Source organism: Carassius auratus, unplaced genomic scaffold (genome assembly GCF_003368295.1).
Source record: "Carassius auratus strain Wakin unplaced genomic scaffold, ASM336829v1 scaf_tig00001733, whole genome shotgun sequence".
Classification (NCBI taxonomy): Eukaryota; Metazoa; Chordata; class Actinopteri; order Cypriniformes; family Cyprinidae; genus Carassius; species Carassius auratus.
The window spans coordinates 148,949-169,276 of NW_020523388.1; the positions used below are offsets into that span (position 1 = coordinate 148,949).

General features: G+C 34.3%; 1 protein-coding gene across 3 annotated transcripts in view; it reads left to right on the plus strand.

Moving 5' to 3' along the window:
* Nucleotides 1-612: 612 nt before the first annotated feature.
* Nucleotides 613-20,328, plus strand: part of LOC113069522 (2-(3-amino-3-carboxypropyl)histidine synthase subunit 1) — an 89,524-nt gene continuing 69,808 nt past the window's right edge. For 2 of the 3 annotated variants that reach the window (XM_026242647.1, XM_026242650.1), the window contains exons 1-3: nucleotides 636-735; nucleotides 4,804-4,956; nucleotides 18,287-18,350. In XM_026242647.1, coding sequence (XP_026098432.1) covers nucleotides 684-735; nucleotides 4,804-4,956; nucleotides 18,287-18,350 — 269 coding nt within the window. In that variant the 5' untranslated portion in view covers nucleotides 636-683. Of the gene's footprint in view, nucleotides 736-4,803; nucleotides 4,957-18,286; nucleotides 18,351-20,328 lie in introns of all 3 variants that reach the window. The other variant, XM_026242648.1, reaches the window with a different exon arrangement.

Genomic DNA, 20,328 nt, shown 5'->3' on the forward strand with positions numbered 1-20,328 from the left:
TCCTTTTTACATTAAATTTGCCTTCCGTTTTTAAAGGTATTGAATTGAAACTGTTTCCCTTCATGTTTACACATCTATACTGTCAGAAATAAAAGGTAGGCTACACAGCTTACACTTGACTTGTACCCAAAGGTACAAAGCTAAAAGGTACATCTTTGTATCTTATTTACCACTAAACAGTACATAGCCTACAGTATCAGTAGGCTACCTTAAAATGTACATGCTCTATTTAGTACTTTACAAGTAGGCTATGTTTTATTATCTAAAGTAAACTGTACATACAGTAGTAACTTTAGTAGGCAGGGTTTTGTGTGTGTGTGTGTGTGGGGGGGGGGGGGGGGGGACAAAAGAGAGACATTTTCAGTTACATTAAATGTATTTTTAAAACTGAACCACGACTCTAATCATATAAATGAGGGTAATGTCTGCTTAATAAATACTTTTCTCGCTCAGCATAAATTATTTTTGATACATCACACATGATACAAGAGCTCACTTCCATTGGGATCAAATTTGCTTCTTGTGTCCTTGGCATAAAATGTTTGAAAACTTTTTTCTTGCGTCTCAATCATAGGTCTCATTACATCGCTCATATCGATGCTATCGACACTTGATTTGCTCACATGAGCTCTGTGTTCGATGAGTAATGCCTGTTCACTCCACGTGCACTTGTTTGGGGAAAGATGGCGGCTCCCGCTAGCGAGATTGAAGTGGTCGCTGCGAAAAAACCAAATGGTGAGTATTAATAGTTTGATTTTGTAATACTTCATCGTGTTTTTATATCTGTAAGCTGTAAAATCCAAATAGGTTTTTAAAGGAAACATCGCGATAAATCTGCAGGCGCCAATTCTATTTGATGCTGTGTGAAATAAATGGTACCTTTAAAGATACTGTAAGTTATATTGCTTCACTATATGTTAGCACTACATAAGTATTCAGAACTGTATCTGAACTGTATAATGTGTCACTGCAGTTGCATATTAGCACCGGGGATAGTTGTCACTCAGGGACGTTGTGAAAAAGTTTAAATATCTGTGACTGTAAGTTAAAATAAGCAGATGTGTTTATTCATCAGTAGTTTTGTATTTTGATTTCATACAACACCAGCTATTCATTATATAAACAGTAGTCTATAGTAGTCAACAGAGAAATTATATTTATAATATTGTAGTAACTGTAAAGATAAAATGTGTGACACGCTGGTCCCCATATATGTGTAACATATTGATGTGTGTTTATGTGGTCTCTGAATATTAGGTACCATGGTTTTTCAAATGGTTATGATTAGAAATAATCTCACTCAGAAAAAAAAAAAAATCATGATTCAATTATACACAATTGTAAAATTGTTATAGAGTTGTTCTACACATACGTTTATACACTGGTTGGTTGTAATGAGAAAATAGTTTAAACTTTTGTCACCAGCGCTATTTTTGTCAGCAAACCGAAGAGAACTTCTGTGTTTCTTCCTGACCCTAAATGGTACAGCTTCACTTGACTCCAGTAGGCTTGTGATAAATGATTGTGTTTCGGGTATTCCCATCAATCCTGCTGCTCTCAGAATGCTAATCCTAAATGCTGTCCTCAGTCTTTTGCTTGTTGTGTTGTCCGGGTGAAAATGGTAATTATTTTAATATTTGTTGTATTCTGTCATCTATAGTTTTTCATATGTGTTAATAAAAATTTATACAGCCCCTTTTAAGTTTTTAAGTGATTGAATCTTTATTTAAATGGCTTTTATTGGCACAATACTAGGCTAATACTTTTTCTTTGTAAATATATAAATTAGGTGGGCATAGATACATTTTTTTAATGTAGATTAATCTCACTGTGATCTTGAAATTAATCTAGATTAATCTAGATTAAAATGGCTCATTCAAATTCTGCCGACAGCATTCAGAATATGTGTGTTACCAAAATAAAATTGACAAACAGTAAGTCTTTGAGAAGGGGTTTATCAAGATAGATGGTGCATTAGAAATGTACATCTCCTGTTTCCAAAATGCATCACAAACTGCTTGAAAAAGCTGTAAACTAATTCCACATTGCACAAGGTGCAAACAACCGTACGCCTGTTTCACACATACTCCGTCTGCAGTGCAGTCATGCACCCTTGTTACGCACCCATGTTAACGGATTCCAGTTGCGTTCCAGGAGAGTTGCGTCAGCAGCAGTGCAGCGATCATTTACGTACCGAGTAGCAAACTGCTAACACGTCCTGTGTGAAAGCACATCGAGTCCGTGCTGCACCACATACGTAATGCACACGGACTGCATACGCACTGCAGACGGAGTATGTGTGAAACAGCCATGAGCAGGACCGTAGCTGGGGTCAGCGTGGACCCAGAGAAGGTTGTACCAGTGGGCCCTGTTTGAAATTGTTTAATTTGTATGTTCGTTTATTTTTATTTATTTGTGCTATTTACACAATGTTTAAGTTTTTTTTCAAGTTTGTAGGTGTCAAGGTACAGAAACTAAATAATTAAATGTAAAAAAGCACTGGATAGTCTTCAATGTAAAAATTAAATCTACAATCAGACCTACATTTATTCAGACACCTTCAACGTTTCTCACATTATTACAGTTTTGCTATATATATCAAAAAATATATCTGGTGTCTGAATAATTTTTGGTTTGACTGTTAAAACTACAAATTAGTCAAGAGCAGTGAGTGATTTTCTTTCTTTCATTTTCTTGGATTAACATTACAGCAGCCAGTAGCGTAATTAGGCGCGGTCACTTTAAGAGATGATGACAGCATCCAATATAATACACATCCCATTTTTTTCCTCAACTGTTTACTTTCACTTAAGAAATAACTGACAGTTTTTTCAAGCATAATTTCCAAGGTGGATATTTTGACACATTTCGTATGTATTTGTTGGCACTAGAGCAAAAATAAGCAATTTCGATGTTCAAGTGTTTTGATCATAACACTTGAAAACACTTATTTTTAGCGTCTCGAGACACCTTTCTCTGCGTGAGCCCTGAACACCAGAACACCGCAAGTACTGAATTGTGCTCTTTCAGATCCTTTTGTTTGTTCAAACTGCGATTTGTTGTTCGTTCAGGTGCAGGAGGGACTTTGAGGAGAACTTCGCAGAAGAGAGCTCGGTTCAGTGTCGATGTCCGTGATACGCGGCTCTCGTGCGCACCTAACATGGCAAGCGCTACTCTGTTCAGAATTTCCGCGTCTTGTTTTTGGATGCTTTAATGTTTAAATTGACGAGCGGTAAGGCTTAACAACACGTGGAAAAGATAAGCTTTCGTGACGATGTGCAGCAGTGGCCCGTCAACTGTCCTGAGCATCTTTTTAGGCTGGCCTCAGCCAGTCGGTTATATAAAATATCAAGGTGAAAGTCATCATAGCTCGCTTCGTATAGACCCAGCTCCCAACCCAACTTTGAGAATAGATTAATGCCGATATTTTTTTTATCGCCCGATAAGAGTCTCGCGTTAATGCAGCACGTTAACGCCGATAATGGCCCACCACTAATATAAATATATAACAATGTATTACGTTTAATCATAAGTTATTTATTTATTTATTTTTGGTTAAATATCCCCATTAAATTAGTAGATGAGCTTTACTTTTTTTTTTTTTTTTTTTTTTTATATATATATATACAAACAGTGATTTTCTCTTTAGGAATACTTTTAAAACACCCGAACCAACATTTGTCTCTTGGTGGCATCCCTCACCCGTCTTCTCCTTGCATAATAATTTATTTTTATTAAAGGGGTTAAATTATGCAATTTCAAGTTTTTCTTTCTCTTTAGAGTGTTACAATCTGATTGTGCATTGATAGGATCCTTGAAGTTGCAAAGACTTAAGTTTAGGGCTGTGCGATTATTCAAAATCGAAATAAAATCGCGGTTTGAGTGTGCGCGATTTCTAAATCGCTTTATAGCACGATTTTCCGTTGCCCAGGCCTCCAGCAGTATGTTAACTGAACCAATCAGGATGCAGAACGCCTAAGTGGAGCACGAGAACAGAGCCGACTGGGCATATGACTAACTCCAGTTTCACACACTGTCTGTGATGCGTAGCCTTTTTTTTTGAGCCCATGTTAACGGATCAGAACGTTCACACTGCACGCAGTAAAAAGATGAAAAAAGATTTAATATGATCTGAGTACGCGCGTCTGGTTTTGTATGAATTTATATTCATACAAATTTACATTTGAATTTATTTTGAATGGCAGAAGAACACATTGTCCGAACATATAGTTTGCCATGCCATGTTCTTTTTTTAAATTTGTGTTCTTTCAGCTGCTGTTCTTTAATTTGTGCGCTGTTAGTAAATCACCCGCAGAAATTTCCCCTCCCATCTGTACTGTTTAGGAATTGCACTCTCGCACTACCTTGCCATGTTTAGTAAAACTGTCCCTTAATTGTTTCTAACTTTTAACTGGTAGTGTAGGAATAGCCATTCACTAAACTATAGCCAGAACTTGCATTAAAGATGGTCTGTCTGTCATAGGCTTAAAAAATAAATGGACATCGCTGACAGACTCATTCTAGTGATGATTGACCTCTCACTTCAGCAGCTGTTCTGACAGTGCACTGATTGATTGTGTGATGATTCATTTTGTAGTTGAGAAATGAATGCATGGGCTTTCCTTGTCTTATATAGATTGTAGCACAATCAATTTCTCATAAAATAATTTTTAGTGGATCCTGCTAAGGCAGTTTGCAATTGCACTCATACTGTATTCCACTGTATGGTGTCTTTACAGACACCTGTGTTGAGTAATGCTTACAGCAAACTTAAATTAAGTTAATTAACTGTCTTTTTTTATGTAGTGCGAGGACCGAGGAGAGTGGCCAATCAGATTCCTGATGAGATCCTCAAAGATCCAGAGCTCATCGAGGCCATTAAGGCTTTGCCAGCTAACTACAATTTTGAAATCCACAAAACAATTTGGAGGGTGCGACAAGCCAAAGCCAAGAGAGGTGAGTACGTTTAAAATTGTTTTGTTGGAAAGGTTAATACAATTTTAAAACAACAGTTCTTTGTTGTGCATTTAAGGAAATATTGACCTATTTAGATATAATTTTTCCACTATGTGTGTGAATAAACTTTTGATTTGCTGCCTACCTCAACAGAAGGGACAATGATGCTATGTATTGTAGGTATCTGCAAAACCCTCCATATGTTGTATTGTTTGTTATTAGGCTTACAGTTTCGGTTCCAGAACATTAGTCATTCTGATTGTCTGTCTGTATATAATTAAATTGCCTTAAAGTTGATCTCTGTTTGCAGGATAATGCAGTAGCTTTACATAATGTATGTCTTGAGCTCATTGTTTTTATGAGAGCATACAGGCTTCGTTATATAGATTAATGTTATTCACTAGTGTGCTATTTAAGTTATATGGACAGAGTCAAGCAAACTGAAAATCAAAATTGCCTTGGAGTAGGCAAACGCGATTGACGGTGATAAGACTGTATTAAGCCACAACACCGGTTACGTCAGTTGCCCACCGTGGCTCTTTTTTGTATAAATCATTTAGTTCAGTAAAAGGACAGAAACGAGATGCAAAAGCACCTGTTTAGAAATATTTCAGTTTTTGAAAAGCCTATTGACTTGTCATTTATCGAAAGTGATTTTGGAAGTTTTTTTTTTTTTAAACATTTGTTTCTTATTTAATTGGTTCCACGTTGTTTACTGTAGTGTTGTCAAAAGACTCGGTACCAAGTCGGTACTAAAAAAATGAAAATGTCATGGTACAAGGTTTCTTTAAGTACCGGTTCCAGGTACCCGGTAAACCGGTTCTTGACTCATACAGCGCTATGATTTCCTCGAAGCAGAAAACGCTGATGGAATCTCAAAATCCAGTCATGAAAATGAAACTTAAATTTTAATATAGACAGTCATGGAATTTGTCAAAGTTAGCATAAATTCATTACTATTATTTAGTAGCATGTATGTGATACTGCTACCACTGTTGAAAAAATGTATACAACTTTATTTTTTAAAGAAATAAATCACACAATATTTCTTCCATGTTCAAAAAATTCCAAAAAAAATGTTTAAATTTCATTAAGACAAATTAAATTTGAGTGAAACTTGTTTACTGTTTTTCATAATTTTATTACTTGTAGAAAAACTTTAAACACAATTGTAAATAAGTATAAAGAATGTCATTGGTTTTATTTTTTGTGAATTATTTTTATTTATTTTTTTATTAGCATATTTTTTTATTTTGTTTTGGTACCGAGAACCATGGATTTTCACTTGTATCGGTAACGAATACTGAAATTTTGGTAACGTGACAACACTAGTTTGCTGATTTTTACGTTATTTAACCTTTGTGACATATGTTTATTTTATTTGAAATCAAGGTGTTTGCCGGGCCTCCAAGCCTTCTTATTTGTTTTGCTAATAAACATTCTACATTTCTTATTTATTTGGTTATATATTATTTGTTTACTTATTTCTGTAACAATAGCATAACAATAGCATTAGGCTGATTTGCTGCTATTTGAAAGTGAAAGTAAAAGTAAAATGTACATGCCTCTTTTACAAGCTATTTAAAATCGAAGGAAAGCAAAGAAAAGAGAGAACACCCTGCCCCCCACGATGATACCGGTATTATCTGTGTTGTTGCACGTCAAATAACCGGTTGGAAAATTTCTGGGAAAATTGGTGAAATTCATGATGACATTTAGAGGCATAATTACATAATTTTATCAGGACTTGGGTTCAGCAATATGTGGAAGATATGGTTCTTAACCATCAACTGATTCTGCTGAATAACAAGGACATGTTTGCCATGGTACAGAATGACTTTTATTCTTCAGAGCACAGCAGCTTGAAATATCTTGGCATTTGAATTTTACTCAGATTTTGGTAATACTTTACATTAAGGTTAAATTTTGTTAACTTTGTTCACTCATTATCCAAGTGCATTACAGAATTTCCCTTAGTTAATGTTAATTTCTACATATTATGCAGTTTTAAACATTTTAATTTTTTTAAGTAATGTATGTGGAATACACTTGAATTAGCAATAAACAATATTCTATTGAAAATTAAACATTAACTTCTATTAATATATGATGTTTAAAATGTTTTGTCTGTCATTAGCTTATGACGTCTAATGCATTAAATGAGGCTGAGCAAATGAAACTTATTGTACAGTGTTACTTAATTTCTAACAATTATTGAGGTCTTGATTGTTCATTCTTTGGAGAAATATGTGATAAATTAAAGTTTCTTGTTGTTTTGTTGTGATGTTATAATCTCTGTCCACAACAGCCAGCGCTTTGCATCAAAATATGTTGTATCCTCTGTAGTGACTTCCATAAGTGGTTTTTGCAAAAATCCTGTCAGATTGGTGTGAAATTACTTCCCCCAGGAAACAACACTTGTGGCTTATTTGAAACCGCTCTAATGAGATGTCATACAGCTTCTAAGTGAGATTTTAGCAATTATAAGTGGTCAAGACTTCCCAGGGTCGCCCCACGCTATTTCACTAAAGCATTTTACTGTAGACTATCCACATTAAAGGATGAAATGACATCTTATTCTAATGCATGTGCTTTACCTCTTCAAGCTAACCTCTGAGAATTTCATCACGGCATAAAAAAGATGGTGAAATCACAGCAAGCAGTTTGCTAATCCTATTATTCATGCTGTATCATTTATCGTTATGCAAATTTAATCCTCATTTAGTTTGATGCATCCAATCGAGAGCTGTTTATCTTGATGATGAATTGACTCAGCTTGAAGGCCTTGTCGTGAGTGCTGTGGCTTAGTCTAGTGGGTCCTGATCCAGCGACCCTTTGCTGCGTTCTTAATCTGTCATAACCATTGGGATGGCTGTGAACTGCAAGCCAAAGATGTTATACCAATGACATTGTCTTTAATATGTCAAAATAGCCATAGTGCAGTTGTATGAACAACCAAAGTTTAGTTTCAGGAAATGCTATTGAAATGTGACCTTTTTGGGCTTCGAATTGCGATTTTTGTCTCTTTAAATCTCATCCGACTGACCTTGTATCCTCTCACTTTGGTCATGCTTCATTGTCTGATGCCAGTTTGTCCCAAGGGCCTGTTGAAGCATGTCCTCCATCATTCTAGTGCAGATGTCAAAGGATGGGTCATTACACAGTAAGATGAAGGAGAGCGAGGCGAGAGGTTGGTTTCAGTGTATTTAGATACATGTTCACCTGTATCTGTCTGTAGAGTCCAGACCTACAGCGATTTCCGATCTTTAATCACAAAAAGTCCTAATAATGCAGCAATTTCAAGCCTCTATTGGTTGTGAATGAAGTGTTTGATGTGCTGAATGTGTTAGCAGGTGGCTTGTGCCGAGTACTTGCATGGGGATTGGACCGAACGCTACAGTCTGCTGGGCTCTTTGTTGTAGAGGGTTTTCATTTTAAAAGCCTCCTCTATTTCTGGACTCAATGTGCAAAAATAATTTTGCCTTTCTTTTTCTACCTTTTCCACATTCTTTCATGTTTTCGACCATTATTTTTCTTAAATATCCACAATGAAGCAGTTGCTTCATTTAATTGACTTAGTGGTTAGATGTGGTTAGATAATAATTATTTTAAAGTATATACCTCCAGTAAGTGATGTAAGTTTACAGTGACATTAGTTACAGTAATTTTACATTACATACAATATAAAGTATGTGAATATTTTCTAGAAAAAGAAATAAATACTGTTAATTTTGAACCTTATATTTGATTATTGTTTCTTACCAAGTTCTTAAAAATTCCAGCAACATTCACAACATATATACAATTACAGATGATTAAGCATAGAAATTGTCAGTTTGTTGTTTTATACACAACACACATTATTTCATACACGACATAGTTGTGAGATGCATGAATTTTTTTTTTTAGACAAACCATAATCCATAACAACAAAAGACTACTTTTTTGATCATTTTCTGATAAGAAGTGTGCGCTCCAAATGCACTTTGCATTTTGATTATGGTTTCTGTCCAGTCCGCTCGTTTTATCGCGTTTAGCCAGAACTGTCATACGTTTTTTGTCTAGCATTGGCAGTATGCGTTAAAATGTAAAATTGGAGCTTGTATTACATCGAATATCACAACAAGGAGATATTTTAAGGGTCTAAAGGGCTCAAGATGTGTGTGTGTGTGCGTGTGTGTATATATATATATATATATATATATATATATATATATAATATACAATTTATTTTTTAACAAATTATTTCTTTCCATTGATCAAATACATTTGTCTTCCAAATGTAAACATTTGTATTGACCAAATTATGAAGTAATGATTTGCACTACGCCATCATTTTCCAGTAAAACTATGTGTAAATTGGTTTCAAAAACCTTTATTGTTTAGAGCTGCAGGGCCTTGTCTATTTCACTTGTATGTATTCCATTTGATGTATATATTGTAGGCTAAATTGCATCTGTATTTATTACCTGTGCCTGGTCAATGTGTATAGTGTCATATTAGATCTGTATCAAATATTCTTGCACTGTGGCATCAGCGCAGACCTCATCTACGTTCATTTCCTGCTATGATAAGGAGAACTTTATGTAATAAGCATGCTTGTGTAACAGAAGTAATGTGTTATGCTGCAATGTTCTCTTGACTCTAGTGTACACGTTGAGACCAGTGAGTCACGCCTTATATATAGACAAGTTTTCCCCACACCTTTTTTACACTTGTGTGTGTGTATACATAACATTGTTTTGTTGCAAATTATGTAGTCATTGCCCTAGAGACCAGCACTTTTCAGAGATACATTTCCTGTCTGTAGTGAGAGGTGCCTTGCAACCTGGTTGTGTGTAAATCTTGAGAATGAATCATTATGATTCATTCATACCGCATTGGTAGACAAAAATGACATTCTGAGAGTAGTCTACAAATATCATAATTTGTCTGTTAAGTAAAGGATGCTATTAAATTATTATATATATATATATAGTGATGTCACACAGCTCATTATTTTGCTAAAGGTCTTGAGTTTAAATAAGCACAGGTAAAATCACAACTTGACTTGATAAATGTTAGAAGCCAAGGTGCATTTTATTGTTATTATAATAGCAGTAATATAATAATACAGAAAGTAGCAGCAGTTAGATGTGCCACCCCAAGGAGCTGCTCAGCAATAGATAACTGCTAGATAACATTTAATTTTCAGGGGGGTTTTGGACCAGACCGAAAGCAGGCACATAAAATTGCTTGCCTACATAGTGAAAAATAAATGTGATAATAGTATCATATAATAGTAGTAATATAATAAAATGATAATGGTTAATAAAAATACCCTCCAGTTGTACTTAATGCACTTTTATTGTGCGGAAGCAGTGCTGAAGTTCCACTGAAGTATATCTGATTGTGCTTAAGTGGAATTATTGCAATTGTACTTCAGGTACACTTTAAATATCTTAAAGACTGATATTGTTTAGAAATCATGCAGTTCTCATCAATAGTGACATTAAAACACATTATAGGCTTTATATTAAGAAATAAAGTTTAACTGTAATTTTTATATCAGTCTCGAGTAATATGTATTCTGGTTCTGACCAGTGGTCAAAGTGATTTTGCAAGAAAATATTATAGAGAATATGCATGTATTTAGGGCTATAATTGAATAATATTGCCCTTTTCAGTTTTTACTTGACTGTTAACAATAATAATAAAAAATATATAATAATAATTTTATAATAATATTATTCAGAATAATTGTTATTGTGTACATTAAACATTATATAAATTAATTGACATATTTAAATGAGTGTTTGTTTATATTTTTTATTTTTTTACTTTCTATTCTATTAGATTTAGTCTAATGCAACCTACATGCAACCTACATTTACAAAACCATGTGATATGCTGTATCTGTTTATCTTACAGCTTATTATTAATAAGATAACTGATATTGGTAAGTCACAGATTTACGGAAGAAAAACACTGGACTATTGTACAATATTTCATATATGCAGTATGATACTTTAAGGTTTGTTACTTTGGTACTTTTCTACCAAAAAAAGGTAGTTGTTGTTCTACCAAAAATTGTAGGTTACCCACAATTGCACTTCAGTTCAAGTTTTAGGTAAAAAGTTTAAAACATTAAATAATTAAATTCTTATTTTTACTCCCAAAGAACACTTAAAATTTTATAGAACGATTAAAGAAAATGTAAAATATCAAAACTGCCAGTAAAGATTTAAAATAAATGCTTCTTTTGAAGTTTTTTTTTTCATCAAAAATCCTGAAAAAAGTATTATTGTTTCCAAAAATATTAAGCAGTTGTTCTCAACATTTATAATAACAATAAATGTTTGTTGAGCATCAAATCAACATATATAAATGATTGCTGAATGGCAATCACAGGAATACATTAAAATTTTAAATATAGACATAGAAAAATAGTCTATTTAAAAAAATATACTTTTTTTTTTTTTTTGCCTTTTTTTTTATTCTTTAGGACAGGACAGTATAAAAGACAGGAAGTGGAGAGGGGATGGGACTGAAATGTCCACGACTCAGGCCTCGAACTCGGGATGGCCAAATGCACAAATCGCATGCCCACAATGCTTTTGGAACCGACAGAAAAGTTAATTTAAATTATAATAACTGTTAATGTTTTTTAAATCTAATAAATCTAGTCTTAGTGAACATAAGATACTTCTTTCAAAAACATTTAAAAATCTTACCAAATCCCAGACTTTTGAACAGTAGCATAGAGTTTAATAATCCAGCGCTACGGCCCCTTTTGCCCAGGTCTAGACTGACTCCTGGTTCATTCCGGTCTCTCCTGTCACCTTATTGTTGCTCTCTGGCTCAGTAGGCTTCATCAGAGCACAAATATCTGTTTCTATGTTAATTTCACATAATGAGGATGCATTGTTTGCCTGACTGATTATTTGTGAGTTTTTCTGGCCTAAGGATGGCGATGATGAATGCAGACAATAGTAGAAATGACTTGCCTCTCAGATTAATTCATTCTTGTGTTTGTATAATTAGTCCACGGTGTCTTGAAATAAATGTGATCATAATGCAAACTCTTTCTGTAGGGATGTCTGTTTGTATTTACTAGGGCTGTACAATTAATCAAATTTCTAATCACGATTACAATTATGGATGCCACAGTTACGTAATCGTTCACAGTGGAAATTAATCGTTTCTGCGTGTTATTTTAAAGGGTTTTTCCATTATTTTAATTTTAGAATAATGTTATAATACCATCCATATTTTAACTTTTTTATAATTTAAAGAAACCAATATGATCTATAGTTGAAAAAAAGCACTAAAAAAATTGTTTTCAGCTTTTTATTTTCATATAAAAATAAGGCATGCAGTTGCATCGAGCAATGGTATAGACATCAATGTAAATTGTGATAATTTTAATTAATAGTTACAATTTCAAGGGAATAATCAACAATTATAATTTTTGTCATAATCGTGCAAGGCCCTAGTATATACCCACAAACTGATGGAAGTACTGGAAGAAGTGAAGATGTGATTAGGCCTTGACAGTCGACGTGACAGCCATGTCACATTGCAACCGACAGTAGTGCACATGATGTCTCCAACATGGTTTTCTCCAACCTGGCCAAATATAAATTAGACCACGATAAATGGAAGATGTTAACAAGAAATATGGCAACGATTCTGATTTCAAAGAGAGCGTGTGCTGCTGAGGAGTTAATGCACCCACTTGTTGGGAGCAGAACAGCGAACGTGTCTACACAGGATATATATATATATATATATATATATATATATATATATATATACCTTCTCATTCAAAGAGTTTTCTTTATTTTCATGACTATGAAAATTGTAGATTCACACTGAAGGCATCAAAACTATGAATTAACACATTTGGAATTATATAAATAAAAAATTGTGAAACAACTGAAAATATGTCATATTGTAGGTTCTTCAAAGTAGCCAACTTTTGCTTTGATTACTGCTTTGCACACTCTTGGCATTCTCTTGATGAGCTTCAAGAGGTAGTCACCTGAAATGGTCTTCCAACAGTCTTGAAGGAGTTCCCCGAGAGATGCTTAGCACTTGTTGGCCCTTTTGCCTTCTGTCTGCGGTCCAGCTCACCCCTAAACCATCTCGATGGGTTCAGGTCCGGTGACTGTGGAGGCCAGGTCATCTGGCGCAGCACCCCATCACTCTCCTTCTTTTCTCCACAATTTTCATTATCATGAAATTAAAGAAAACTCTTTGAATGACAAGGTGTGTCCAAAATGTTGGTATGTACTGTTTACATATATTAGTTGTTATATATACGGTAGTTGGTCCATTACCACTGCGGTGGTAAAAATCTGCCACTGTAACATTACTAAATGTGATGTTTTTAATTCTCTCTAGAACCATCCTCAAAACTATGGTTTTTGTAGATGCATTGTATTGTGAACATATGCCATGGCTTTTTAAAGCTAAAATGTGTTTTCTCTACCAATAATAACTGTTTTATAATAGGTTTCCTAGAACACTCTGTCATTGGTTGTTTGAATAGGTAGCCCCACCCCCAACTTTGTCTCATAGCAGTGTCTGTCATGGTGTGTTTAAGGGAGGCATGATAAATATCAGCTGATATTTAATGCGCATCTTGTCAGTAAAGCCAGTTCTGTAATCATCGGTAAATCTCTACATATGTGTGATTTCATGTGGAGCAGCATTTACTACAGAGAGCCGTTGTTCACTGAGAAGCTGCGCAAAACATACACAAACTTGCCAACTGTGTAGTAAATCCGATATTTATCGTGCATCCCTAGTGTCTTTTAGTAAGGCTGAAATGCTGTGTTGTCTAAAAGTAATTTATAATAATTTACCCAATTATAATGCACCTTATCCCATCTGTTTAGCTTTTATTGTTGCAGCCGTGCTCTTTCAGTCATTCAGTTTGATGAAGGCTAACATTTTGTTTGTCAGTCCTTGTGGTGTGGTAACAGGTGTATCTGAACACACTAAGCACATTTATCTATGTGTGTGTTTGCCCACTCCACATCAGTCGGGGGTTCTGGCGTTTTGGCATTTCCTTCAGCTTCAATGACATTTCTGGATGTGCGGTGTACAAATGTGTGCTCACTTACATTGTGTGCTCACTGGGCCTCCTTAGTGAGAAACAGCTCGTCATTGGCTGGTTGAGGAGGGATGGATGGAGAGATTTGTCAGGCAAGGCTGTACTGAGCTGAATAACCTTTTACTGTTAATAAACTCGCCCTTTCCCAGGTAATGACCTGTCTGTGTCTGTCCGAACTGAAGGGGGCCAGTCTTTTAACCTTTCATCAGAGTGTTACTCAGCCCAGCTGTATTCCCCCTTCTTCCTTTCATCCATCACTCTTCCTGGCCGCTCTTTAGCTCGTCCACTCTCTGAACAAATTGCTTATGTTATTTTTTTCCCTCCATCTCATTTATTGCTCATTTCTTCGCAGCTGAGTCATATTCATGTAATTTCACAATTTCTTAAAAATGGGTGTGAATTCTAAGTAGGGCACATTCTGCGCTCACACTGAAGAAGCTTGTTCATTTTAAATGCAGGTTCAAGAATTTTTTTTTTTGTCCTTACATGTTCAGTCTTGCCCTATAAATTTTTTGTACTGGCCTCTCAGTCAATATATATTTATTATAAAATATGAAAATGATAATTAAATTATATATATATATATAATTATATAATTATAATTATAATTTTTTTTTTTTTTACTTTTATATATTTTTTTTATATTATATTTTCATTGCTGTTTAAAATATTACAACAAAACCTTTACAATTTATGTGTGTGTGTGTGTATATATATATATATATATATATATATATATATATATATATATATATATATATATATATATATATATATTCATTTAAAACATTTTTCATATTTTCCCTGTTTTTCTTTAGTTAAAAAAAAATGTATCATGTTTTTAAATTGCAAAAATAGCTGAAAGCTCTATATTCGTGTAACTTCATGTCTGCTATAAATTCATAAACACCGTTTTGCTGGAAAATGACGACATGCGGTGCAAAACACTCCTCATTATGGCACAAAGATGGCTTCAGTTAAAGCCGTTTTAACTGATGCTCACAAGACTCACAGTGATTTTTGCAAACTGTTATATATTGAGGAAACCAAAATTATAACATTGCTTTCTTTATATATTTAAGTAAGCAGAACTTGCAACAATTTTCAGTACCTCACAGGAAACCAAATGTTTTTAAAAACGTGTGATCATCACTGGCCAGATGTCAGAAACTGGCTAGAAAATCTCTCACAGTGGAGGGAATGCCATGTTTTGATGGAATGATTATGGTTGTAATTGATTTTTCTGCTGGGATCCAGCATATTTTAATAATTCATACGGCAGACTGTAGGCCACATGTATTTCACTAATGAGGAGAAGCCAGAAATGTGGCATTTGTAATGGAAAATGATGAAAATGTTAAAATATTGGCTTGATTTAAAATATTGTATAATTAGTGTAACAGTCAAAAGTTGAGAGCATCAGTTGATCAAAAATTAGATAAGATATTGCTACATCCTTTTTCAAGCATTCTGTTCATGCTTGTTTATTGACGGATAAAAAGGCTCCTGGATAGGTCACACTTATATAGCATCATTGTTAGCTGATAGCCATGTAGAATACTGATAATTGGAAATTTCACTGTTCCTTTTTTCATTGTTCACTTCTTAGGCTGAATTGTACATGTAACGGATCCAATTTTAGGTCATGAGTCTGTTTCCAAGACAACAGTGCAGCATATCTAAGCATGATGCTGGCATACAATGAGATCCCCCCCCCCCAAAAAAAAAGACTTTTCTTTAGACATGTCTAATGTTATTAAGTTCATCAGCCACATAATTTATAGAGTTTGAATTATTTAAAAACAAGCACAGCGCAAAAAGCATGATCTCATTAGACTGGTGCAGGATCAGCTGATGGGTTATTATTATATTCCCAGAAAATAATCGCTTATCATTGTACCAATAAAGTGAAATTATCTTAAATAATATACAAACTGTCTGCCAGAATGTTATTATTTTAATTAGAATGGGCTGATCTCTTTTTAGCAGCTCTTTCAGCTATTTTTCAACATTTAAGTGTCGAGTTAATTTAGAAAATATATTTTATCCAAGATAAGATAATAATCTCTAGAAATGAGCATATGGAGAAAAGAATTTGCCAGACTGTGTTTCAATTACTGTTAATACGTTGAAGTTAACTGCTTTGCATGTTTTAGTAATATGTAGTCCCTTATTATAATTTAATTAATTTAACACTGAAGAAATGGTTTGTATGGCTTTGTCGAAAGGTCACTGGCCTCAGTAGGGGATAATGTATTGATTTTTATTGGATTAAGATATTTTAATGGATCCAACATCCATGGTATACCACGCTTTCATATCGTCCATGTACCTATATTATCATCTCTCTGTTCTTCTATGCATGTTCATTTCACACTGATTTAATGCACTCCTCCTTCACAGCATTTAACTGCACATGCCTTTCCACCCTGATAGACGGCTTTTTGTTTTGCACTGTGTTTTGAGCTCTCTCGAAAAATAGAAAGTGCATCTTTGTCCCTGTTTTTAGGCATGATGTAAATTTAGTGTGACCCGCAAGTTATTGCAGCTGTTAAAATGGTTAGCTTGTCTAAAACTGTGCCAACTTTGCATTTATGCTTCATGCCAAATTTGCAAGCTGCTTAGGTTGATTTGCATATTAGTTTTCTGGTCAAAAACATGTTTTTTTTGTTGTTGTTTTTTTGTTTTTTAAAGAATTTTTAACTTTTATTCAGCAAGGACATTTAATTTATCGTGTAAGTAATTAAGTACCAGTAAATACTTTTATAATGTCAATAAAATGTATAATGGTTTATAAAAAAAATAAAGTGCCACAACATTGATAATAATATGAAATGTTTTTGGGCAGTAAATCAACATATTACATAAAAAATAAAAAAATAAAAGATCATCTGGCATATGTTATATTATGTTATGTTGTTATATTATGTTATTTGTTAAATATGTTACCTCCTTGTTTACAACTAAATCAGTTCAGGTTAAATCTCGTTTTTCTGCCTTTCTTTAACATTTGTGATGGTCAAGCTAGCAGTGGATGGAAAAGTAGTTCATTAAAATGCAGATACAAAAAAAAAATTCAGTGTAGAGAACGACACAGTAACAATGCAGATGTTCCAGAATTTCCTTATGTTCCAGTGCTGCAATATTGCAAAATATTGTTTTTCCACAGAGACAATGGAAATTTTTGGGTTTGTGTTCAACCTCAGCAATACGCCAGATAGAACTAGCCAGTGTTCTGTCTTTGAACCAATTTTTCAATACAGTTTTTTTGGCTGCATTTCATTTTTGTAACTGGTGTCTCATAATGAGGCATGACTTTTGTGAAAATGCGAGACAGAGGCCAATTGCATGGTCTAACACTAAATGTGTGAGTTGGCAACCCTGTCTAAAGTTTTGTGCTGTAGGTTCCTTAAATAATAAGTGCTCAATTGTTTCAGTAATATAGCTCAGTACACATTAAACCATTATTTATTCTTAACAGAAGGTACAGTTGTGCATATTTACCTTGACAGTTATTTTAATTGGTTAAAGCCTCAAGCAAACAAACTTGCCTATTTAAAGGAAAACATCTGTCAGACTTTACTACAAGTTCACAGACACACAAACAACACTTCCCTATTAAATTTAACAGAATGAAAAAAAGAAAATTGTACACAATGCAGTTTGTATTAGGGATGCATAATATATTGTGTTTTATGTTCTCATATCACTCCTATAAATAAAATAGGTATTTTTAAGCTAATAAATCAAATCATATATTTATGTATTTTTATTTTATGTATTTATTATTAATTTAGTGTTTTATTTTTTATTAACATTTTGTATTAATGTATTTATTATACACAATTTTTTATATACTCAGTACCATTTGAATATGTTTGCAAAATGTTATTATTATTATTAATATTATTATTGTTATTATTATTTTAACTTCCTTAAAGGAAAATTGTCCATTATCTAACTTGTTTTTTAAATTCATAGTAGGCCTATAATTGTTAAATGTTTGTGGCATAAAGGATTTAAAAGCAGTTTTCTCATTTAGAACCTGGAGATCTGGACTTCTATGATTTTTTTTGTTTGTTTTTTAGATATTTGCCAAAGCTTTCATATAGTTTATATTTTGCACATCAGACTGCCCGTATTGCCAGACTAATATATAGGAGGCCAGAGCAGCTGTCATTCTTATTGCATTATACTGCACTGACTGGACTCTCTTTCTTTGACCTGCAGTGGCCTTGCAGTTGCCTGAGGGTCTGCAGATGTTTGCCTGTGTGATTGCTGACATCATTGAGAGGTGGGTACCGCATACACTCACACAGCGCTCCTCAGGACTGTGGATGCACGTCCTTGGTTAAACAGGAAGAGCATTTGAGTCTGCAGAAGACCTCTGTGCTCATTAAAAAAAACTCTAAGCTTATCATCATTCCCCGCCGTATCTGGGGCTCAGCAGAAAATTAGACACAATTGCAGACACAAGCTAGCTATCACGGTCTCGCTAGTTAATGACATGAAGTGGACAAAGCCATTATTCTTCTCAATTACATCTTGTTACAGTCTGTGCAGAGCGTGCAGCATACGAAAATACAAAGTGTGGTCTGGCCACACCTCCCACTTCGATTGGGTTTAATGCTAATGAACACTAGTAGCTATGCTTAATGATAAACAATGTGCTGTGACAACAAAAAAATGTTTGTTCAGTGTTGAAGGTCAAAAATGAAAATTCTGTCATTATATAAACCTGTATTCATTTTTTTGTTGTTGAGTATATTTGTCCTTCTTTTCCATACAGTGACATTTAATACAGTATGAACCATTTGGACTGAGTCACAAATTGATTAATATACAAATAGGGGTTTTGTGAACCAGATAATTTGTTTTTGTTTTAAAGTATTTGACTCTAATGTTTTGTTCATAAATTGGACATTTCTACATCTCTTAAGCAAAGTCAAGATTGATGTCAAGATTTTAAGTGAACCTTGACATAGATTTGGTCTGCTTCTCACACGAAGCTACTTTAGAAGACGTTGAACTTAAGTTATAGTGGCCGCTTTCATGATACTTATGGTCCTTTTTCATCCTTATTATAGCCTGAAAAGAGTTAACATTTGTTGTAATTGCATGGAACCAAGTAAACAGCCTTCTCTGTGCTAGAGAAAGAATGCCAGCATGAGGATGTGTAAATAATGACAGAGATTTGTGTTTTGGCTCATCTGTTACATTAAGAGCCTTGCCTCCTTTTATACTAAACATTACATTTCTCTTCCTCCATCTCCTGGGATGAATGTTCCTCCTGTTTCTTTAAAGTGTGTTCCAACTTTCCTCCGAATAAGCAGAGTCCTATTCCGGATGTCTGCTCAATACTAATGAGGGACATTCTCAGCTGAGGAGAGATGGGTGAGCGTTTTCGTTGAGGGATATGTTTAGCCTCGGGAACCGCACTCAAAGTGTCACATTCCCAGAGGATTCATCTGTATTACGAAAACATTATGGGACTGTAATGGTTCCTTCTCACTCAGGGCTGGCGGTTCGATTTGGAGGTGAGCATAGAGTCAGTGAGTTGAATCTAACGGTCTTTGGATGTTTTGATTGGGTCGTGTGAAAGTCTCGCTGTTTGATGTCTCTCCTGGTTAACACAGATCCCTCTGTTTGATGTAAATCTGATGTCAGCACTTCTGCGCTTACTTTCTTTATTCAACTTCCTGTTTCTCTAACACATCGACTTTTTGATCTTGTTCTAGTGAAATGTCCAGTGTTGATCTCAATTAAAATATTCATTTACAACACTGTAAAAAGAATTGTGGTTGCCGGAATTTTACTGTAAAAAAATATGGTAGCAACATTTTAGGTTTTACGTTTTAAATTTACAGTTAAGTACTGTAAATTATCATGTAATTTATATAATGTTAATATACCAACTTATTGAAGTACTGAAATCTGTTTTGTAACTTTGTAGTACAATGATAACCACCAAATGCATGGTGGTGATGAGAAATTCACATGATGAACCAAAGCCCATCACAAGCAGCTTTTAAATAATAACATATATTTTTATGCTGCGGCGCCCGGGAAGTAGTTGGGGTTTGATGCCTTGCTCAAGGGCACCTAAGTCGTGGTACTGAAGGTGGAGAGAGCACTGTACATGCACTCCCCCCACCAACAATTCCTGCCGGCCCGAGACTCGAACTCACAACCTTTCAATTGCAAGCCTGATTCTCTAACCATTTAATATAACACACAACACTAATATACAAAACTGATAAAATAAAAAAAAA